At 50.3% G+C, this 16,358-nt stretch overlaps 6 protein-coding genes across 6 annotated transcripts; 5 read left to right on the top strand and 1 right to left on the bottom strand.

Annotated features, from left to right (window-relative positions):
• The first annotated feature begins 113 nt into the window (after positions 1-113).
• On the top strand, positions 114-1,892 carry M431DRAFT_119054 (hypothetical protein). Its single transcript, XM_024912056.1, has 2 exons — positions 114-565; positions 624-1,892. The coding sequence occupies exons 1-2, from the start codon at positions 226-228 to the stop codon at positions 1,718-1,720; spliced, it is 1,437 nt and encodes a 478-aa protein (XP_024773012.1). The 5' UTR covers positions 114-225; the 3' UTR covers positions 1,721-1,892.
• A 467-nt stretch (positions 1,893-2,359) lies between these two features.
• Positions 2,360-4,632, top strand: M431DRAFT_146362 (hypothetical protein). Its single transcript, XM_024912737.1, has 2 exons — positions 2,360-4,112; positions 4,181-4,632. The coding sequence occupies exons 1-2, from the start codon at positions 2,653-2,655 to the stop codon at positions 4,296-4,298; spliced, it is 1,578 nt and encodes a 525-aa protein (XP_024773011.1). The 5' UTR covers positions 2,360-2,652; the 3' UTR covers positions 4,299-4,632.
• A 4-nt stretch (positions 4,633-4,636) lies between these two features.
• M431DRAFT_119049 (hypothetical protein) lies at positions 4,637-9,249 on the bottom strand. Its single transcript, XM_024912055.1, has 6 exons — positions 8,484-9,249; positions 8,192-8,429; positions 8,105-8,130; positions 7,410-7,953; positions 7,233-7,347; positions 4,637-7,180 (listed from the first exon to the last, which is right to left on the bottom strand). The coding sequence occupies exons 1-6, from the start codon at positions 9,146-9,148 to the stop codon at positions 4,701-4,703; spliced, it is 4,068 nt and encodes a 1,355-aa protein (XP_024773010.1). The 5' UTR covers positions 9,149-9,249; the 3' UTR covers positions 4,637-4,700.
• A 2,688-nt stretch (positions 9,250-11,937) lies between these two features.
• On the top strand, positions 11,938-12,282 carry M431DRAFT_47415 (hypothetical protein; the record flags this gene model as incomplete). Its single annotated transcript, XM_024915456.1, has 1 exon — positions 11,938-12,282. A coding segment is annotated over one exon (345 nt), but the record flags the coding sequence as incomplete, so codon positions are not given.
• A 1,134-nt stretch (positions 12,283-13,416) lies between these two features.
• Positions 13,417-13,872, top strand: M431DRAFT_483485 (hypothetical protein; the record flags this gene model as incomplete). Its single annotated transcript, XM_024916123.1, has 1 exon — positions 13,417-13,872. One exon carries the CDS (start codon positions 13,417-13,419, stop codon positions 13,870-13,872), a length of 456 nt encoding a protein of 151 aa, XP_024773008.1.
• Positions 13,873-15,057: 1,185 nt separating this feature from the next.
• M431DRAFT_88957 (hypothetical protein) lies at positions 15,058-16,146 on the top strand (the record flags this gene model as incomplete). The annotated part of the gene is made up of 3 exons (XM_024923965.1): positions 15,058-15,147; positions 15,195-15,960; positions 16,013-16,146. The coding sequence occupies 3 exons, from the start codon at positions 15,058-15,060 to the stop codon at positions 16,144-16,146; spliced, it is 990 nt and encodes a 329-aa protein (XP_024773007.1).
• Positions 16,147-16,358: the final 212 nt, after the last annotated feature.

Raw genomic sequence — 16,358 nt, 5'->3', positions numbered from 1 at the left:
GCAAGACTAAGACTCGATTGGCCGCTGCTTTATGGAAGCGCACCACAAATGATCGTCGCAATCATCTCGTGACGTCATGGCTATGGAAGCAAGTTTCGTCCATCATCATTTAATGACTACAATGCAGTGCAATGCAAAATCCCCCAGATAAAAGAAACCTTTTCGATACTTTGTCAATTGGAAAGCTAAGTTCCCGCGTAAGACAAATGCGCGTTCGGTAGCACAATGTTGGCTTCATGTACCGGCGCGAGAGCCGTGTTCCGCGCCCTGCCGCTAGTTTCCGGGGGACAAAGACAGAGATCACTGCAGTTGCTCAGGCAGACAGGCCATCAGTGCAGATTTCAACTTCCGGTGAGACATTTTACGGCGTCTCAGAGTGTCCGTGAGGACGAAGCAACGGAAAAGGCGAAGCGGCTACACGAGAAGAGCGACGAGTTGGAACACCATGACACCGAGCGCCATAGATTGCAGAAGCAGGCAGACGATAGACCCTGGCATCGGTTGAGTGGGAGCAAGCAATACAAGGAGACATCGCCAGATCCCTCCAGAGGAGACAATTCAAAGGGTACGCTGATGTTAACATGAAGCTTTGCTGACTTGGAGCTAACATGTCGAAACTGTAGGACGACTGCTTACGACACCAACCCGCTTACTGAAACTCATTTTACCCATGCCATTCCACCCCGATCAAGATACTATAAACGAGTCCGAAGACGGAAGCCACAAAGACAACGGTAAACGGATAGAACCTCTAGCGCTTCTGGTACACCCCCAGCAGCCGCTATCCTACCTCGAGCGACTTATACAGGCCGAGATCCCTCCATTGCAGGTCAATGGTCGCGAAAGGCTGCCCGACATCATCTTTCGTGCTGAAGCCGACCACGAAGAATCTCCAGGACGATCGGGGGAAGACACCGGCAAAAGCAACGTGGCGTCGTATTCTGGCCTAGGCCGCGAGGGTCCTGCAAAGGACAACGAGGCAAACTGGGTCCGATGGAGTGGCAGCACCGAAGTGGGAGATTTCATCCGAGATGCAGCTCGCGGGCGAGAGTTTGCCATTAACATTGAGGGATTCAGCAAGGAGCTGCGGGTAGCTGTGCCCAGCTTCAAGGATCGGACTCATTACATGAGACTGCAGCTGCGGCGGATGTCGAGGAGTATCGATCAAATGGCCAAGATCAAATCTGAGTGCGATCTTTTAGCACACAAGGGAGCTCATCGTCTGGCACAGGGAGGTTTTGCTGCTCTGGCTGGTTGGTGGGGCGTCGTCTACTATGTGACTTTTCATACGGATTTTGGATGGGATCTAGTAGAGCCCATCACGTACTTGGCCGGGCTGGCGACCATCATGGGCGGATACCTGTGGTTCCTCTTCATCAGTCGAGATCTGAGCTACAAGGCGGCGATGAATGTGACGGTCTCGAGACGGCAGCACGCGCTGTACCAGGAGCGAGGATTCGATCCGCAGAAGTGGGAGCACCTGCTGCACGAGGCCAATGCTCTTCGGCGAGAGATTAAGGCGGTGGCCACAGAATATGATGTTGACTGGGACGAGATGAAGGATCTTGGGGGACAAAGCGTCAAGAAGATTTTAGAAAAGGAGAAGAATGGCAAGCAGAAGAAGGAGAATATTGACGAGGAGACCGATGAAGAGGCCGATGAAGGGGTGCAGATGGAGAAGAAGGGCAAAGAGGAGCAGGATGCGCATAAGAAGGAATGATTTGATGAGGAATGGATGTATCACAGCATTGTATTGTATTGTTAGCATTGATCATGGCGCCGGTAGCGTCGAAGTATGTGTTTGATTGTCGGATGAGGCGTAGTAAGAGCAGGCGAACAGATGATACAAGCAGTCGAATTGAACAGTTCATGAGCTGAAAATTCATAATTCCATAACGAACACAATATGCATGTGCTTGTCCACTAACATATGGAAAACAGGCTCAAAAGGCTGACATCGTCGATATCGTTCGGGTCAGATCATCGGCGATGCGATCCGCTGAACCGAGCCGCCTCGCCCTACCGTTCAATAGCTGGAGATTATTTTTGTTAGCGTTGCCACAATGAGCTGTCACTCGTATTAGTGAGGATAGACCGTGGCACTATTGGTAAGAAAATTGGCGTGTAGGATCTTGTCTTGGTCAGGCCATGACGGATTCGCCGTTGCTTTGTTCTGTTCTCAGCTACGGGATGGGACGAGCAGGGAGGATCAAACTTTTTTTGTTCTTGAAACATTCCATAGAAGAAAAGAGAGACAAAGCACGTGATGATTGTTTATTGTTTTTGCTGGCTATTGTTTGTTTGATTTATGCCGGTGATGTCGAGTCGCACTGTGGCAAAACCTTCTCCAAAACTTACACGCGCATGACCCCATGATATAAATCCGGGGCAGCTCTAGGCCCGCTGTAGCTTCAGCTCAGCTCATATTACAGTTGGAGCTTCAACTTTTATCTGCTTTCTACCCCGCCCCCGCTTGCTTTTTGCTCTTGCTACTCTACTTTACTCCACATGCCTTGCTCGTATATCGTCGGTGATATCAAACCCCTGCATGCTACGATAGCCCATCTTTTTTTTTTTTTATAATTTGAGCTTCTTCTTCTTCTTCTCCATTGCATCTTTGTAACTCATCGACTCGAGCTATTCAATTCCATCATGGCGCCGCAGCTGCTGCATCTGCCGGATGGCCAGACCTTCACCGTCACGCCCGTCTTCGCTGGCCTGGGCTTCAAGAGCCACGAGATGAACATGCACCCCAATGCCTTCCCCATCGGCTGGAACGTCGTCCTACACACCGAAGAAGAAGTAGAATCACCATTCGCCGCCGACAACGACGCAGAAGATCTGCCTGCCTCGGATCCCTCACGGCCGCCCTCGCCTAAGACTCGAGTACATCCATTTATTCGCCCGACGCTGCAAAACGACACCCTCTTCATCTCGTCCATCTCGAACCCGTCCAACTCCGACTTCAAGCCTGCTGCGAGTCCAACGAGGCAGATTGCCATGATGATGTGGGTGACGCTGTACTGGTACTTTCACCAGCCGCAGCCTCTCCCACAGCTGCACACCGAAGCGGCGAAGGATACACCGGACAATGCGAAGCCCAATGGCGAGTGGAGGATCAACATCAAGCGGGAGGGCGTGCTCCGTGGGCGTAACTTGATTCCCAAGCTAGAGCGCATGGGCTTAATTGCTGCTGGCGATACTTCATGCGGCATCGGCCTCGACGACAGCGGCGACGAGTGGGCGCACATGTATGTCTCGAGACGCATGTTCTGGCAGATCCCCGGCCACCTGTTCCTCTTTACGCTGCAGCCGACTCAAAAGGCCAACTCGTCCGTCCCTGGATCGCCTGTGAATAGTCGTCCGAGCTCTCCCGTGCGAGGCGAGTCCTCCTTCACCCACTATCTGTCCATTGACGGCCTCACTCGTCTCGATAGCGACCTGCCGGGCGGGCCTATGCCGACCAGCGTTCCTCAGACCCCTGCCGTTCCAATTGGGCCCTTTTACTCGACCTCGCATCTCCCGACGTACTTTCCTCCTCCTCCGCTGCAGTACACCTTCTCAGACGGCGTTCGACATCCCGTGCGACCGAAGCCTCATAGGATGGGCGAGATCTTTTACTCACGCTACGTCCCTAGTGTTGGCAAATACCTGTCATTCCGCGTTGCTTCCACGTCAACCAAGCCAGTGCCGTATCTGGGCCCCGTGGGAAGCAGTAACAATTCCCAGGAGCACGCACACTTGACAGGCATGACGGACATTGAGCTTCTGAAGATGTGGATGGCGAAGCCCCGCGTAAGCGAATTCTGGGGCGAATACAAGCCTGGGTTTTTAGAGGGTGTGCTTAAGCTAAGGCACTCGTTCCCCGTCATTGCCTCGTGGGATGGTATTCCCTTTGGCTACTTTGAGATTTACTGGGTGAAGGAAGATATTCTCGGCCGGCACTTGGCGAATGTTGCGGGGGACTTTGATCGTGGGATACATGTTTTTGTTGGGGAGGAGTGGGCGAGGGGTCGGGTGCCGCAGTGGTTGACGAGTCTTGTGCATTGGTGCTTTATAGCTGATAACCGGACCATGAGCGTGTGTCTGGAGCCGCGGGTTGATAACGAGAGGTAAGTTGGATTATATTTCACATTTCATGGAAATATTTTGGTTTTGCCGCTAACTAATGCTGGATTAGGATGCTGCGGCATTTGGATGAGGCAGGCTTTGGCAAGGAGAGACAGATTTCGTTTCCGCATAAACAGTCGTGGTATGTCAGGCTGTGGCGAGATACGTGGGAGGGGCCAGCATTCTGAAGGGGAAGAAGAAATGTTATTGTAGAATGATTCTGGAGTTATGAATGGTAAGAAGCATGGCAGGAAATACCCATATAAGCTGTTTTTAACTGAAAGATTGGTGGTGGTGGAGAGAGTAAAGAGTATGAAATTTTGTATAAGTAGTAGCTTTACACTGTAAGACAGAAAACGAAAGAAACATTGGTTTGTATTCACGGTTTAAATCATTGTTGTTCATGTTTGGTTCAATCTTATTTCATATGGAAATAGCCTATCCCATATACCAGCCGGAATCAATCAATCAACCCACCCTGCGCCTCCCTCAAATGTTGGATATTTTCTAAGGTTATCTTTTTTACAAAAAAAAAAAAAAAAAAGGAAGATTGCAAGACACACAAAAACTATTTCCTTATACGCAGCATTCTAGCCGACCCATCTGCGGGCGCTGCGGAACATTCTCAACCAGGGACCGAATTCGCCCCATTCCTCGATATCCTCAGGAGGAGCGTAGCTCGTAATGTCAGCCATAATGGTTCGTTCAGGATGCGGCATCATGGCAACAACACGGCCATCGGGACTCGCCACACCGGCGACACCCATCGGGCTGCCGTTGGGGTTATACGGATACTGCTCCGTGACGTTACCCCGGTTATCAACATATCGCAGCGGCACCATGCCGGACTCGGTGAGCGTCTGCAGAGAGTTTGGCGATCCAAACTTTGCGCGGCCCTCGCCGTGGGACACGACGATGGGGAGCTCGGAGCCGTTCATGCCGTGGAAGAAGACGGAGGGCTTGGACTTGTCGACCTGCACCTTGACCATGCTGTAGCGGGCCTCGAACTGCTGGCTGGTGTTGTCGACAAAGTTGGGCCAGTCCTGGGCGCCGGGGATGAGCTCCTTGATGCGGGTGAGCATCTGGCAGCCGTTGCACACGCCCAGGGCAAAGGTGTCGGGGCGCTTGAAGAAGGCGGCGAATTCTCTGCGCGTGTTGTCGTGCATGAGGATCGACTTGGCCCAGCCCTGGCCGGCGCCGAGCACGTCACCGTACGAGAAGCCTCCGGGGCATGCCAGACCGGTGAAGTCGGCGAGAGAGCGTCCGTCTAGGACATCTGTCATGTGGACATCGATGGGCTCGAAGCCGGCAGCCTTGAAGGCGTAGGCCAGTTCGGCGTGGCCGTTGACACCCTGTTCTCTGAGAATGGCAACACGGGGGATTCTTCCAAAGAAGCCAGTGATGGACGAGGTGATGGGGAGAATGTTTTCAGCAGGTGAATATGACAGCTTATAGGTGATGCCCGGGTCCGCAGAGTCGGAAATGGTGCCAAACTCGGACTCGGCACAGGCAGAGTTGTCTCTGATCTTTTGCATCTCGTACGACGTCTTGGACCACCACTGCTGCATCTCGGTACGGTCCAGGGTGGCAAAGGTCATGCCTGCGTGGCGAATGTTCAGGCTCTGCTTGGAAGTCGATCGGACAACACCAAACTTGCGAATCAGGCCGGGTGGAGGTCCGCAGGTAGCGAAGCATCGCTTGAAGTTGATCTCATCCTCGGTGCGGATCTGGAACACAGCGCCAAGCTCTTCGTTGAACATGGCGTCAACGATATCTTCCGGCTTGCCCGACTTGGAGATGCCATCCAGCATCATGTCAACGCCACAGCGGCCAGCGAACATCATCTCAGCAACGGTGGTGATGAGACCACCGTCAGATCTGTCGTGGTAAGCCAGGACAACGCCGCTTCGGTGAAGCTGAGACAAGGCATCAAAGTAGTCTGTGATGAGGTCAAAGTTCTTCATGTCGGGTGCCTTGTCGCCAACGGCACCAAGAGACTGAGCGAGTGCGGAACCGCCCATGGCTCTTCGTCCCTCTGCAAGGTCGACGAACATGAGACTAGTCTCGCCCACGTCCTCCACGCGACGGAGCTGGGGAGTCCAAGTGCTGCGAATATCACGAACTGCCGAGAAGGCAGAAATGACGACGGAAACTGGTGCCGTGACGTTCTTTGAATCCTCCTCATTCTTCCATGATGCCTTCATCGATGTCGAGTCCTTGCCGACGGGGATACTGACTCGGAGCCTGGTGCACATCTCCATGGCCGCTCGGACGGCTTCATACAATGCTGCTCCCTCACCAGCGTGGTTCACGGCGGCCATCCAGTTGGCAGAGAGCTTGACGCGACGCAGATCTTCTGTGACATCAGCGGCACCGATGTTCATCAAACTTTCGGCGATGGCCATTCTGGCAGAGGCTGCTGGGTCAATCATGGCGAGAGTAGGTTTCTCACCCATAGCCATGGCCTCACCCGTCTTCTGCTTGGTACCGATATGGAACGACGTAGCTGTCACCGCAACGTCGGCAACCGGTGTCTGCCATGGTCCAACCATCTGATCACGCACGGTGAGACCACCGACGCTTCGATCGCCAATGGTAATCAAGAATGACTTGGAACCAACTGATGGCATCAAGAAAACACGCTCAACGGCCTTCTTGAAAAGTTCGGCACCGCTGAGTTCTCCATATGCCTTCTGGAGGCTGGAAAACGCGTTGAATGGGAGCAGAGTGGGCTTCTTGGAAGCAACATCCCGCTGAAGCAAGCGCTTGGGAGGGAAAAGGGCGTCCATGGGGAGATCGATGGGCCTGGGGTACTCCTTGGACTCTCTGTCTGTGAGGATCAGGCTGGTAGCTCCGTGCTCGTTCTTGGAAATAACGGTTCCGACGTCTGAAAATCCGCATCGTTCTCTGCGGCAGATGCTTGTGAAACGGTTCATGCTGTCGGCGTTGATCAGGAGAACGTATCGCTCTTGGGCTTCGTTGCACCAAATCTCCAATGGGCTCATGCTTCGGTCCATGCTTTCCACCTGGCGAAGTTCAAAGTTTCCTCCAAATCCAGCATCCTTGACCACTAGTGAAGGTTAGAGCTGCATTAAACGTGTAATTGATGTTCAAATACTTACACTCGGGCAGGGCGTTGGACAATCCACCAGCACCAACATCGTGAATCATAGCAATCGGGTTGTGTTCACCCAAGGCAGTGCAAGTGTTGATGACCATTTGAGCGCGTCGTTCCATCTGTGGTATGATTAGCTCGATGCCAAGCAATTGAAAAATCATACAGTGAAGCTGAAGCATACCTCAGGATTACCGCGCTGAACACTGTCAAAGTCGAGATCAGCGCTTTGCTCTCCACCGGCACTGCTGGAGGCAGCACCGCCGCCGAGACCGATGAGCATCGCAGGGCCTCCGAGGACAATAACGTGGGCGCCTTCCTGGACATATCGCTCTTCTTTGAGGGCGTGCTGGGGTCGCACAGATCCGAGACCACCAGCAATCATAATAGGCTTGTGGTAGCCGCGCCAGTTGGCAACGCTTGAGACGTCGGAGTCTTCCTGGGATTCCTCGGGTGTCAGGAGAGTTCTGAAGACACCTGCAAGAGCCGGACGTCCGAACTCGTTGTTGAAGCGGGCACTGCCAATAGGTGCCTCAAGCATAATGTCGAGACTGCTAGCGTAGTGGCGAGGTCGGCCAATGTCACTCTCCCAAGGAGCGTGGTTGTCGGGGATGAGCAGGTCAGAAACCCAGAAGCCGCTCAAGCCAGCCTTTGTCGTAGAACCTCGTCCAACAGCACCTTCATCTCGAATCTCTCCACCTGAACCGGTAGCTGCGCCGGGGAAGGGCCTAGTGGCAACAGAGTCAGTTTTCTTAATCATGAAACATCATAAAATCAAGATGGATGTCATATTTCTCCCACGTGCTGGAATCAAAGATGACAGGCAGAGGATGCAAATCTATCCCCTTGCAAATAGGAAACTCTGTTTGGAAAACCTACGAGATGGCAGTGGGGTGGTTGTGAGTCTGTTAAACTGAGTCAGAAACCAACAGGCTAAAAGAGTCAATCGACAGTCAGCAGCCTTACCTCAACCTTGGTGAGAATGTGGACGACTTCTGGAGTGAGCTTCCAGGAGCCAGTAGAGTAATCAGGAGCCCAAACATTGGCGTTGTCGCCTTCAAGGACCGCCGCGTTATCGCTGTAAGCTGAGACAGTAAAGTCAGGCGTGGTCTTGTGGGTCGTCTTGATCATCTCAAAAAGACTCTTGTCCTGAGGGACGCCATCAATGGTCCACGCCGAGTTGAAGACCTTGTGTCGGCAGTGTCTGGATACAAATGTGAGCATCCCACTCGAGAGTTAAACAAGGATACACTCATACTCTGAGTTGACCTGAGCAAACATGAAGAGCTCCACATCATGGGGAGGTCGTCCAAGTTTGGTGAACACGTCAACAAGGTATTGCATCTCGGATTCGTCAAGACTGAGGCCCTTCTTGACATTGTACTCCCTGAGGATTCGAAGAGGATCCTCCTTATCCGCGAAAATGTCGACAGCAACCAGAGAAGAAGGTGCCTTGGACTCGAACATCTGCACCAAAGACGGCGGCTCAGCAGTCCACAGCTCCGTCATGCGGTCGTAGAGCACATCGCGGAACGTGGCATCCTGGCCCTCGGACAAGGGCTCCTCAAACTGGATAGAGATGCGACGGCCTCGCTCAATGCGCAAGACTCGCTCCCTCAGGCCACAGACGTGGGCAATGCTGGTGGCCTTGGAGCTCCATGGCGAGATGTAGCGAGGCGTTGCGTATATCGTCAGGGCGTTTCCGGGACCCTCGGAACCAAGCCCCCAGCCGCGAACGTCCTGCAGTAGCTCCTCAACCTGCTCCAGAGTATCGTGAGACGACACCTGCAGGTTCACATAGTAGATCCATTGGCCCTGGATGTCCTTGACCTTGGAGGGGCTGGACTTGTTGATGAGCTCGCGCAGCTTCTGGGCATCAGAAGGCGTGTAGCACGAGCCTCCAACAAGAACCTCGTACGGCATATTGACGATTTCTGCTTAGTGAGCAGAACAACTCAATGCCATAAGACAAAATAGAGCTTTTTGCTTTTAAACCGGAGGAGACGATGCACCCCAAGCAGAGCAAAAGTTGTGATGAAATTCTGCCCCTCTCTTATCTATCAGTCAAGCCTTGGTGGGGTGAAAATTTTCGGACCGGCAATCGGCCGCTGCTCAGCCAGGAAATGTTTTGTCCAGCTCTGGGGGTACTTGACTTTTGCCCCTGCTTATGGTCCGAGACGAGGTACTGTCTTCTCCTCCACTAACATCTAGCTGGACTAATTTTGCTGCCCATGCGTCACGGCAAAGATTCTCCGTAGCGGCAGCATCACGAGAAAAAAGTTTCTGTTCATTGATCCAACAATATGAGCTATTTCTTGGCTGAGATTAGTATTAATTAGGCTATGGCTTTTGTATCTATTATTGTACTAGCAATGTGCTCGTAATTGTATTTGGTACATGAAATCGTTGGTGAAATACTCTCCTCTATCAATCTAATCCCCTGTTGACGATCATTTTTTCTTGCTCCACAGAAAATGCTGAATCATTTTTTCTTTCTTTTCCGCATGTTCATAGAGCAGTCGTAGTACTAAGACAAACGACTACGTGGATTTGATCAGGATATCTTGGCTCAGCGTTCCATTTTGCTTCTGATGTGAATATTTATGCTCTCTGCGGTTACTCTGCTCGTTCTCTTTCACCAAAAGGCTGCCTCCTACTCTGATCTCGCCCTTCTGGTAGCACGGCTAGCCGCGGATTAAAACAAAGAGAACAGAGACCAAAATGGAAAAAAAAAGGAATATAGTGAAACAATGCTCGCCGTAGTTGGTCGTCGCTGTTCGCTTTGAGCTAATCGCGAGATTGCTGTATTGTTCAGTGAGACATTCCATTCCAGGAAAAGCTGGTGGAGTTGTGACTTGCAGCTTCTTTACCATGCGCCAACACATACACGAATCGTTGGCTTTTTGTAAAACTAAAGGGATTTGCTTGCTCTACAGCCGCCAATTCATGAGGTATATTGATCCTCAAATTAAGGAGTAGCTATTCACTCCCCTAGGCTGGCTACTATTTAGCCCACTCGGAGTTGAAGCATCGGAATGGGATACGATGAAAGTCTTTTATTTCCATTTTACTAGTAGTAGATACACTGTTCCTTGAGTATCTGCTGCTGCCGTATCTTGCTTCTATCGACCGCTACGTACCTATAGTCCTATAGTGTCCAGTATTATATTAACACCGGCTTTCAGTCTAGGACACGGAGTGCTAGATAGCAAATTTTGGATACTGAATAGCCACTCCCTTACATCAACGGATAACAGGGTTTGCGCATCCACCGAAATCTCAGGGTAGCCCCTAGATCAGTCAACTCTTGAGATACTAACCAAAGTGTTGTCGATATACTGTCAGATTATACCGATGGGCTGAGACAATGGGGAAGAAGTGCCGAGTGTCGAAGCCTACCAGGATGTAGTCGGACCAAAGTCAAAGTTATCATGTGAAGATTTGAGCCGGTAAAGGCTGGACCTCGCTTGTACAGCGGGAAAGAAATGACTATACAGCCTCAGTGATTCGCATCAGAGATGCAAATACAGGAAATCATGTCACACATGTGTCTGTAAACTAAAATTAAGCTCTTTGTTGGCTCTTCGGCCCGAGATTCCGCCAACCACCAGTGTCACTGCCTGGTATTGCTGCCAATGACCTGGAGAGAACATCCCAAAGGAGAAGACAGACATCTTTTGTTGTTCAAAGATTATTCAGAGTCAGACGGGTCTTGTGCCAAGACTTCCCGGCTGGTTGCAAATCCCCCGCGTTTGCATCCGTAGATCTGTTACTGGCACGCCCTTCTTTCTAGCGTGATTAGAGACAGAATTGTTTCAATTCGGAACCCTCCGGTAGATTTTGATACCTCTACCAGGATTAGTTTCCCAAGAAACCGTCAATGTTGAAGTGCGTAGATACATTATTTGCACGACCTTGTTTCGCGGTCCACGTGGGAATTGCGCGAGAGACACTATGACGCCGAGTAAGGGTTTCAATGCTGCCTTATATATGTATCATAGATACACCACACTGTCTTACTTGACTAAGAATAGATGCGTGAAGCATTTTTGGTCTGGGTCGAGATCAATTCACCTCAGTATCAGAGAGGACTCTCGATTTAGTGCGTGCCCACCCCTAAAGCGTTCGACACTCCCCGCGTCAAACTTGCGCCAAGAAGCGAGCGGTGGACAGCTGATAGCAGTTGATCTCAGGAAGGAGGTGATTTCACTCACAGCTCCCCATTCACAGCTCCCTCGGGCCTTGGACGTGCCGGTCCTGCTGATTTGGTGCACCTGTCAGGCAATGATAAAGCCCCCATGCTCCTTCTCCATCTTGCCTTTGGGTTTCTCTCCCGGATACCTGCAAATCGTTCACTCTGCACGTTCTTGAACAAACCTCTCTCGAGAGAATCCTTCGGTCCCTGCAATCTTTATTACATCAGCCAATCCCCAGCGCCTTTGTCTGCTCTGGTCTCTTGTCTCCAGCCATCTTTTCGACTTTCACCCACTGTAGAGAGAAGAATCGACGAGATTCACGATTTCTGCTGCCTTTATTCGCAAAAACCAGTATGAATTCCTCTGCTTCTTCCTCCTTCTCTCTACCCTGTGGGAACCAAAGCTTACCTTTTGCCCCTAGCATTTGCAACTCTCTAGTTTACCACACGCGGTCGCTCTCCAAAGAAAAGTATTCCACTCTCCCCATTCGACGCGATGGACTCCCAAATCTGCCGAGTCTACAATGTCGAAGTGTGCCCCGCAAGCGGCAGCAGGCACTTTGCCATCTACATTGTCATCGACAACAACACCGGACAACTCCTCCACGTCCGCTGCGCAGTTGGAAAGCCTGGCATGATGTTTGAAAGACAGTACTATGTTGGTCATGGACCAGAGGCACTGTCTACCTTTGTCTCCAAATACCCCCTTGGCAGCGTTAGACTCGAAGACTTGGATATGCTGGCGGATATTTGCGGCGCTATTGGCGCTCCCACCGCTCAATATGTCAACAACATCTGCCAGTGTGCTACTTGGGTTGACCAAGCTCACTTGGCTGCCAGGAGAGCTGGACTTCTTTTTTGAGTGTTTAGGGATATGTCCCCTCGTTTTCTGCGGTGCTGGCCATAATGAAGTACGGATACGTGGATTAGGTCGATGGAGGACGAGCCAGCAATTGTCTTTTAGTTAGTTTGGCATGTTTAGGAGATAGTATCATCTCAAATTGACATTGCGATATTGGGAATGGTCATTAACGCCTGCTTTGATTGCCATTATTAACCAACATACAATCTTATTGAAGACTACGACGGGCGCAAGTGCGCATAGGCATTTGTTGCACGTGTAATTATTGAATCAAGCTGGCCTAGTCTCTAGCATAATACCGACTCTGATCCATGCAATTTTTTTGTGGTTCTTACGAGATGATGCTGATGTTTGCCACTGTTAGAAGAGCAGACATCTGTCTTCACATGTGTCAGCCTAAAAGAGAGCTCGCATGATTGACTCTAAGAGATCGACTGACTCTTTACGAGGTACTCAGCAATTCACTCGAAGAGCGTAGATACGCCAAATAAAGGTGGCACCATTGTGACACAGACACATACTATGGCATGTATCTCAGAGATCTGGATCACAAAGAGGAGTGATCAAGTCAAAGAGGTGGTTGAATGGACGTCCTATTTACTATCCTTAGCTAGGCCTACAACAAAGACTGCATTTATCTCGGTGCTTTTAACAAAGAAAGAGAATATCCTCCGTCTTTCATGGTTTTCTTTTGAACAGCAAAAGCTAACTTGAATCAAGATATCTTCTCTCCACTCTCTGAGGCTACTGACAAGTTCGGTGTTTTTTTCTGCATCGGCCAATACCTTTCTGGCCTCAGTATGCTCTTTGTGTATCGTGACACGACATGTGGTAACAACCCCAGATGCTAAGTCAGGGTGCTTTTGCTTGAAGAACGACAGAACGGCGCGTGTGAATCGTAACACGGCATGTGGCAACGAAGCTGAGATTCCAATTCAGAGCATTTCTGCCTGAGGGACATTGCAAAATGCCCATGTGTGAATCGAAAGCAACAGCTCCTTGGAGAACTATTTAACCATGGAATATGGACGTCGACAGTCGATGGTAGAGTGGCATTCAAAGACCTCAGATATCATTCTTCGAGCATATAAAGCAATTCTCTAGCAGCACAAAGACCACCAAAACCTCTTTAAAATGCCTGAACCGACGACATCAGAGGGACAAGCTATCCGTGCCCGACTGGTCAGAAGACGCATAGATAGAGACGTTCTCAGCGTCCTCGACAGCCCAATCTTTTGGGATGATGGCCGGGATTATACTCTTTTTGACACGATCAGATCGCTCAGATTCAGTTCAGAGGAGGGCGTTCCATTTGCAGAGATCGTGGACATTGTCGAGGAGGAATTGACTGAGCGGCAACTGTCTCGGGAGAAGCAAAAGAAAGTCTTTACTATTCTCGGCTGGTACTTTGAGTGTCCCCGATGCGCAAAGGATAGGACGGCCGATAAATTCGAGGACACGCAATTCTACCTCTGGACATCGACTGAGCGGGCAGAGCCGATTTTGCAGAGCAGCGGGCCTTGCATTCCTTGCCAGCAACAGCCAGATGCAGATGAATTCGAAATACGGAATGAATACTACACGTGGTAGAAGCGAAGATAAAGGTCAGCTAAGGGGCATATACCATGACTAGGGAGGGATAGGGAGGGAGGCAGTGATTTGAAGCCTTTTGACAGAGAACACTTGTAGCTGCATCTAGGAGCTCTTGAGAGCTATCGATAAAACAGCATATTAATATCATTCATGAGAGTTGCCGCTGTGTGGTAATTATGCTGAAATTCCATTGTGCCATAGCTATAGTTGAAAGGGTGATGCGTTTGTCAAGGTGCTGTCGAGTGGCTTTGCGAGAGCCGAGCAGCTGGCCAGAAAGGTCCAGTCAGTTGCAAATAACTAATCACTGCCAGCTGCTGATAACTTGAACCTGCCTTTGTCGTCATCAGATGGCATGCCTCGTCTCGAATTTTCCACCTATCACTCGTATTGGCTTATTTTTAGGCTGCTGAACCTGCAATAGAGACCTTGAATGCGGCAGATGCTGTTGAGAGACTGCGGCTTGTGAACGATGAGGTCAAATTCTGGCAAATTTGTACGTGTTTACTCTTCCCAGAAACACATGCGATCCACAGAAGAGCCGTTGTGCAATTTCTCCGAGTTGCATTCGAACAAATAAGGCATGGGACTATCGGAGCCGGACAATGCCGTTTGTTAACCCTTTGCGCTCAGTCTCGACAATTCCTTACGATCCATTGTTCGCAAAGACACAAAGAAACACGATATCAAAAACTCTCAACCTCCCGTCTCCGGTCCCCTGGAATTCTTAACTACCCGACGCCCGGGTCCGAAGAGGTCACAGAGCATATATATTCGGCATTCGGAGTACTTGTTACGATTAGCGGCATCGCCGAGTTGCAGATAGTCTAGTGTGGCTACACTCGCATTCGCTTGCGATATGTGGCGCGATCGCGACAAGGGTATTGCATGAGCCGAAACCCACAACCCGAGGCAGGATTCAATACCGTCAAGCGCAGGCTGAACTAATGACGTCGGACCATTGGCGCGTTTACTATGCGCGTTCGCCACTATATGGCCCCTTTTGGCTATGTTTTCACTCTGCATGCTATAATGTATGTATGACGACTTATATTCAGCCTCATGACCGCCAACTCATATAAATAAGAGAACTCTTTTCACATCAATCCCGACTTTCAATATCATTCACAGTCCATTCTACATTGCCAACCAATTTCATCAAACGACACAAGCAAGCACAGCACAATGTTTGACCACTTGATCGACCAAGTATCGCAGGTCTACCCACCAAAGCCATCCTTTGTCGAAACTGAGCTATCAGACCTCCATGGAAAGGTAAACTTTTTCACATTCAAGGCATAGTCTCATGCTCACCATTGTAGGTGTACCTTATAACCGGCGCCAACACGGGTGTTGGCAAAGAACTCGCCAAAATCCTCTACGCCAAAAACGCCAGCGTATACATCGCTGCCCGCTCGGAAGAAAGGGCCCTAGCCGCCATAAATGAAATTGAAACATCTACACCGCAGTCTAGTGGTAGACTAGCATTCTTAAGCCTCGACCTGGCAGATTTGACCACCATTCCGGCCTCGGCCCAGAAGTTTCTCGACAGGGAATCCAAGTTGCATGTTCTTTTCAACAATGCTGGCGTTATGAATCCAGGCAAAGGATCGGTTACAAAGCAAGGCTACGAGCTTCAGCTGGGAGTGAATAATATCGGCACCTATTTCTTCACCAAACTTCTATCACCTATCCTCGTTGAGACAGCCAAGTCAGAGAAACCCGGAACCGTACGTGTAGTATGGGTTGCTTCATCCGCCGCTGAGACACCGGCCGTCCCCAAAGGAGGTGTCGACATGAAAACGATTGGCAAGCGGGTAGAGATGAGTGATTTTACAAGCTATGCTCTCAGCAAAGCTGGCAATTACCTGCATGCCGTTGAGATGGCGAAACGATTCAAAAACCAAGGCGTTGTAAGCATTGCCTTGAACCCAGGGAATCTCGATTCAGAGCTATGGAGAACCCAAGGAGCGGTTGCTGCAAAGTTCCTCAAGACGTTCGTCTTGCATCCGCCCAAATATGGTGCTTATACGGAGTTGTTCGCTGGGTTATCGCCAGCTGTCACAATGGACCGTAGTGGTGATTGGGGTAAGTTGATTCGTCCTTTTTTTAACATGGTTACACAAGCTGACAGTCACAGTTGGGCCATGGGGACGATTTTTGACTATACGAAGCGATCTGAAAAAGGCTTCCGAAGAAGAGAGCAATGGTGGTCTGGGGACATCCAAGGCGTTTTGGGAATGGACTGATGAACAAATACGACCATATGAGTAAACGGAGAATTGGGCCACTTCACAATCTACGATATGGATTAACACGGGGGGATTGACCTCCTGTATACGATACATCATAACTCAACATTATTTCAGATAGATACTTTAGCTAGGTGCATGGGTGCTTTAGAGCGTATAGAAAATTGTGATACTTCTCTCAACTGTCTGTCCAACCGCCCAACACAACATGCCATTGACTCTTCCAATGGAAAG

The sequence above is a fragment of the Trichoderma harzianum genome, assembly GCF_003025095.1.
Source record: "Trichoderma harzianum CBS 226.95 unplaced genomic scaffold M431scaffold_8, whole genome shotgun sequence".
Lineage (NCBI taxonomy): Eukaryota > Fungi > Ascomycota > Sordariomycetes > Hypocreales > Hypocreaceae > Trichoderma > Trichoderma harzianum.
Note: the sequence above shows the minus strand (reverse complement) of the source record. Positions and strands in the feature narration are given on the sequence as shown.